We start from the raw sequence: 6,303 nt of genomic DNA, 5'->3' as shown, positions 1-6,303 counted from the left end.
TATTAGTAAAGAAAAATTTGGCTAGGATCAGAATAAGAAGTCTGGCAGCAGTGGCATAAGATCATGGTGACAGAAAATGAGTTTGTCTAGGCAGATTGAGGCCTGTGACATAAACTGAGCATGAGGGCCGTGGGAAGAGGCCAGGGGTGGGAGCGTGGATAGGTAAGCGTTTGGAAACCTTTTTCCCATTTACCAGACCGCTGGCAGTATGTGTGAAGATCTCTTCAAATATATGTTCAAAGACATCACAGCACACATTGGGGGGTTATTGGATTATTCATGCTGCGTCCCGAGAATAAATCAATAACCAAAAATTCCAGCCAGGCTAGAGGCCTAAGTCCTCACTAAGGCCCCCTAGAGGCTATACACGGTAAGTCCTGGACTTACTAGAAAGCGTTCCTACCCTAGGCCCAGGTTTTTTTTTTTTTTTTTTTTTTTTTAAACCAGCTGCAAGAGCCTGGAGGGGGAGGGGTGTGAGAGCCGCTTTCGAGGGGTGTGGTCACCCAAGGGTCTGGACAGGGCATTGAAATGTGTGTGTTCGAGGGATTTTTTTTTTTTTTGATCTGATAATAAGAAATGGCTCACAGGTCACTCCCCTGCCATGTCTGCCATGCAAGTGGCCGTAGCTGTGTAACACAGCTGGCGGGTCAGGGCTGTAGCTATGTTATGGACCTGTGGCAGCTGAGGCAGAAGTGTGTTTGGGTCCCTGCTACTGCAGGCCAGGACTTCCTACTACTAGAGGACAGAAATTGTGGCCCAGTGCCTCTGGCAGCCTGAGCCCCTAGTGGGCGGGGAAAAGGAAGTGTTCTGTATCACAGCAACGGGCATGCTAGTTATTCTTGTGGCAGACGCACTGCTAGCACTTACTTTATAGGTCCCAGACAGGGAGGGAGAGAGAGAGCTTCACTCACGTACTTGCTCTGGCAGCCAAGCCCTTCATGTGGTTGGTCATGCATGTGGGGAAGCTAGTATAGAATAGAGTTTATTCAGGGGAGGAGAGTTAAAAGGGTAGTAGAGACAGAAAAAGGCAGAGAGAGGGAGAGAGTAGAGAAGTAGTGGCAGGCCATGAGCACGTAGAGAGAGGAGGAAGGGAAGGGAGAAGGGGCGAGGGGACAGAGGGATCAAGAGAGAGCAAGAGAGTGAGCGAGTGAGAGAGAGGTGGGGGGAGGGGGCAAGTAGCCCCTTTTATAGTGGGCCAGGCCTACCTGGCTATTGCCAGGTAACTGTAGGGGTGGTGTTTAGACAGAATGGTAACATGGAATCCACATAGCATCAAAAGAAGATGCCTTGGGAGCCTAGATGTAGCAGCAGCTAGAAAGCCTCATCAGTCATGGAGTTGGGCAAACAAAACAAGAACAAAAACAACTGCACCACTAGCCTGGGAGGACAGAGAAAGCAAACAGGGAAGACCAGATGCATTCTAGGTAGTTGGAACACTGAGCTGGGTATAAAAGCCACCCTGGGAAGGAGCTCCAGACATCCTCACCTTCCCCCAAACCAGCCAGCCTCCACCATGTGTCACACCAGCTGCTCTTCAGGGTGTCAGCAAGCCTGCTGTGTGTCCAGCCTCTGCCAGTCAGCATGCTGCAGGCCTGCTATATACATTCCTTTTAGATACCAGGTAGCCTGCTGTGTGCCTGTGAGCTGCAGGCCCACTGTGTGCGTTGCCCCTTCCTGCCAGTCCTCTGTGTGTGTGCCTGTGAGCTGCCGTCCTGTCTGTGTGACGTCCTCCTGCCAGTCATCTGGATGCTGCTAGCCCTCCTACCCCACCCTGCCTGTCGCCTGTAGCAGCCCTTCCTGCTGTTGACCAGGGTCTCCAAGCCAGCTGCTGCCAGTGCAAACATGACACGTCCTTCTGTGGCTGTGCTGCACTTGAAAAAGATTGGAAGCACACCTAGCTCACCCTGGAACTTGGGAGAGAACACAGCCGAATAATACAGATACTTCTTCCCCTGCCTTTCTTTAAAGATGTCCTGGCTCCAGGATTGTTCTCTTATTCCCTGTGCTAAATAAAGTGGCTTCTCTAGTCAGCTACCCATGTCTGCCCTGGTTCCTGTCTGTCTTTCCTGGCAGCTTTGGCATCAGGCAGCATAGAAGATCAGTAGTTTCAATGATGCAGAATCACCATGGTTCCTTAGGAGGTGGCATGCAGGGAGGAGGGCCTGGCTTGATGAGTGGGTGTGTTTATGCCCCTGGCATTCCTGTGACTCCTGGGATGGACTTGCTGTATCTCTTTGCAGTGCCTGCTCCTGCTTGCCTTTCCTGTAGGGGGTGCTCATGCGTAGCGAATCCTAGAGTGTTTTATAAAAGGTTTTCTCTTTCCTTTATGGATGTGCTTTATTCCAAGTCACAGTGACTTTCTTCTTACTGGGCAACTTTGAAACGTTTGAATTTTAGTCACACAAACTGACCGGCTCCGAATCACCTCAGTACTGGGGAAATGTATACTCATTTTCTTATTGTTGATCAATTACAATATGACGGATACACATTTAGTCACTTGCCCATAAAGCAGCTAGAACACACATGTCTCACCTACTTCTTGAGGTGACCCCTGCTGTAGCCACATGTGTGTTGTTCTGGATCTTTTCACGGCATGGTGTGGGTCACCTCTGTTTCTATTTCAGATCATTTCAATAATCGATTTAATTTCTTTGTCCCTCTTGCTGGGACAAAATCTCCAGTGAATGGAGCCTGAAGGAAGGGCCTATTTTGCCTTACAGTTTGAGAGTATAGCTGTTCGGGTTGGGACGGTCATGGTGGAAGAAGGTAAGGTGGTAGCTCATATTGCATCTGCAGTCAGGAAGCAAACCGAGCAATCCATGCTGGTACTCAGTTGGCCTTCTTCTCTTTAGTCCGTCTGGAATCCCGGCCCGTGGAACAGTGCTTGTGCTGACTGTGGTTAGGGTGGGTCCTTTCTCCTCAGTCAAACCTTTCTGGAAACACAATCATTAGTATGCCCAGATGCCCATTTCCATGGTGATTTGAAATCCCATTAACAGTGGAGATAGACCTTCAAGGCTGTGTCTAGCTTTGGGAATGGTTTTCCTCTGGGAAGTGTTGGTTACAGTCTGTCTCCAGTAGCTGGCTCAATCCTCAATCTTTGCAGTCTGTTGTGACTGCTCCCTGTGAAGTTCCTGAGAGAAACAGACATGGCAGGGGGGGGGGGTGTCTCAACCTCTGCTGCACCCCATGACATCATCCTGGACCTGTTACTCTAGAGTTGTCCCTCTTGGCTGCCTGAGCTCCAAACTTTTCCTTTATTCCCCACAGGCTGGCCATGGGACATGAGTTGTAAAAGTTGTTTTATCCCTAAGTGGCCAGGGTGGTCAGGGCTCCACTGTTGGAATAAAACTGGCTCACTGCCCTGAACATGCAGCCTATGCCATACACCTACGGTGTGTTTACACCCCTGTTACACACATACACATGCACACACATACACTCCTGTTCTCACACCCTCATGCACATAAAAGGACACACATGGAAAAAGCTTACACACACATGTGTGCACACTCTCTCATACCCATATATTCAGGTGCTCATACTTACACATTCCCACATCCGTCTGTTTTATCACAATCATATGCACACACACACACACACATATACTTTGTTTGTTTGTTTGTTTGTTTGTTTTTCGAGACAGGGTTTCTCTGTATAGCCCTGGCTGCCTTGGAACTCACTCTGTAGACCAGGCTGGCCTCGAACTCAGAAATCCACCTGCCTCTGCCTCCCAAGTGCTGGGATTAAAGGCGAGTGCCACCACTGCCAGACACACACATACTTCTTCAGATGTATGCATGCTCTGCAGACACACAGCCATGCTTCCTTCTGCACACTCATACACCTTCACTCAAGCATGCCTGTGCATCATCCTGGTCTCTTATCTGAGAGTCTCCTATTTGTCTCTCTGCTGCTCAGGGGCAGGGGCAGGGGCAGGGGCAGGGGCAGGGTAGGGGCAGGGGCAGGGGCAGAGGCAAAGGTCCTGTCAATCCTGCAGTGTTAGCTTCTCTCATCCCTGTGACATAATAAAGGGTGAAACACTTAAAGGTACAGGATTCATCTTGGCTTATGTTTTTATTCTGGAACCTTTGATGGGAAAGATCTGGCCAGTTTCCTATTGTTCCAGGATGTAGTGGTTGGCTTCTCTAAATGGCATTGATCTCTTTTGACAGCTACACCCTCTGTAGCCATGGCCTTCTGATTGCTTCCTTTTCTAACCACTCAGCTCTGCTTTTAGTCCTTGATTCTCACTGTAAATCTGTCTAAAAGCTCCCAGTCATGACCAGGCCACTGCACGAACTCTCTGCTGCCTTGAGATCTCTTCCACCTGGTTCATTTAGCTACCACTATAAACTAAGCCTCACATAGCATTTCTGGATGCAGAGGAAATTCTCATGCTGAGTATCACATGGATGGCCTCTGGTCCAGTTCCCAACAGCATCCTAAGGACCATGAGTATATCCTTATGTGGAATTTTTGTTGACGTTCTAGACTTCCCAGTTCTCACCTGGGTGTCTCATTAGCTCTTTATACAGCATTTAAGGGTCATAAAAGCCTATATGTCAAAACTCTTACACAATGTATCCAAACCAACCATAGGCCTAAGGAACGCATAGTCAGGGTTAGTCGCAACAATGTCCCAACATCTCTGACCAATTTTGTGTATTAGTTACTTTTGCTTGACTATGCTGAATTACCCAGTAAAGCAACTTAAGGGAAGAAGGAGGCTTTTAGCTTTCGGATTCAGAGACTTCAGTTCACTGTGGGAGAGCAGAGCAGTCACAATGGGCCGCAGAAGAGAGATAACACTTGTAACTGATTAGTTTTCTTCTTTTCTCTGTTAATCCTGGCCCACTAGAGGGAGCCACTCCATTCAAAGAGAGTCTAGACTCACAGTTAAGCTTCCCTGGAAACATTTCACAGACCTGTTAGAGATGGACCTCCATCTCTTTGTGATTCTAAATCCATTCAAGTTGATGGTGAAGATGAATCTTCTTAGGGTCCCTCTAGAGCACCAGTCCTAGGTCTTTCCTAGCCTCCATCTGGTTACTAGGATCTCACTGAGGAGACAGGATGGTCCCCAGGAAGAGGGTTTGAAACAAAGGATCACAGAAAAAGGATGAGAGCCTTAACACTTTGATCACTCCGGGGGAGGTCTGATTTCCTTCAAAGCTGTGAGGATAGACAAGGAGAATAGAAAACGGAAGTTTGGGTGGTGCTTCAATACTACCCTGAGTGGTCTGGGGACAGGAGACCCTTCCTAAATCAGGGTAATCATGATGGAGTGTTGGCCGGAATGACAGGTCTCATCCAGGCAGGGCTAGTGTTTGAGGACTTGCAGGGAAGAACTCAGCAGCAGGCAGAGGAGGTACAACCAAGGGGCCAGCAGGAAGGGCATAGCAGAAGGGGCTGAAAGCATCTCGGGGACTGGTGGCTTTCATGGTCACCACAGGCCAGCTGGCAGGGGCAGACCTGGGGTATAGGGTCCTTCCCAACAGAACCACTTGGGGGTCTGGGGGTCTGCAGCATTAGTATCATCATCATCATCATCATCAGCAGCAGCAGCAGCAGCAGCAGCAGCCAAAAGCAAGCAATTCTCCCAGCCTTAGGAGGGCAGCAGGCAGTGATGGAGCAACACAGAGGCATAGGACAAGCAGATGGCCTAAGGAGCAGTCCATGTGGCAAGGTAGCAGGGACTAGGGAAGGTTTGGGCAGAGAAAAGAACAGGCCTTTAGTGGCATATGGTCACACATGAACATACAGTCATAGATACACATGTATGGTTATACAGACATTTACACTCACAAACACATGCACAGACTTTGAGCCTCGTGCACATTTGCATGAGTACACACATACACACACACACATACACACACACACACACACACACACACACACTGAGAGAGAGGTATCTTCCATACCCTTGCTTCTGTCTGTTATCTGACTCCATCTGTCCATCAGAAGAAGACATTCCCTGTGTCCAGCCTCCCTTCAAATCTTTCCTAACCCTATGAGAAGTGGGATCTTTGTGGGTGTGTCATGCAGGGAGAACTTCTGGACCCTTGGAACTTTGGGATCGCATTTGCAGAAATAGGAAGTGACAAAGCTTAGTAAAATCCAGATGGCCCCAGGGAAGGTGGGAGCCCAGACTCAGCAGGAGCTGGAGCAGGTATAATTAGCCATGAGACTGAAGGCAAACAAATCAGGAACAGGGACAACAGCAAAGCTAACCTGGGAGGTCAGAGGAAGCAAACAAGGAAGACCAGATGCATTCTGGGTAGCTGGAACACTGAG

At 48.9% G+C, this 6,303-nt stretch overlaps 2 protein-coding genes across 2 annotated transcripts in view; both read left to right on the top strand.

The window, feature by feature from the left end:
• Window positions 1–1,513: 1,513 nt before the first annotated feature.
• LOC114626498 (keratin-associated protein 12-1-like) lies at window positions 1,514–1,756 on the top strand. The gene has a single exon (XM_028773897.1). It carries the CDS (start codon window positions 1,514–1,516, stop codon window positions 1,754–1,756), a length of 243 nt encoding a protein of 80 aa, XP_028629730.1.
• Window positions 1,757–6,130: 4,374 nt separating this feature from the next.
• Window positions 6,131–6,303, top strand: part of LOC114626543 (keratin-associated protein 12-1-like) — a 489-nt gene continuing 316 nt past the window's right edge. The window contains exon 1 of the mRNA XM_028773974.1: window positions 6,131–6,178. Coding sequence (XP_028629807.1) covers window positions 6,131–6,178 — 48 coding nt within the window. The remainder of the gene's footprint in view (window positions 6,179–6,303) is intronic.

Source organism: Grammomys surdaster, unplaced genomic scaffold, assembly GCF_004785775.1.
Source record: "Grammomys surdaster isolate TR1022 unplaced genomic scaffold, NIH_TR_1.0 237, whole genome shotgun sequence".
NCBI classification, from domain to species: Eukaryota; Metazoa; Chordata; class Mammalia; order Rodentia; family Muridae; genus Grammomys; species Grammomys surdaster.
The sequence above is the reverse complement of the archived record's forward strand: the minus strand, read 5'-3'. Positions and strand labels throughout refer to the sequence as shown.

What these genes read in the sequence shown, in the direction of transcription:
- LOC114626498 (XM_028773897.1), top strand. Translation starts at nt 1,514, where the DNA reads ATGTGTCACACCAGCTGCTCTTCAGGGTGTCAGCAAGCCTGCTGTGTG.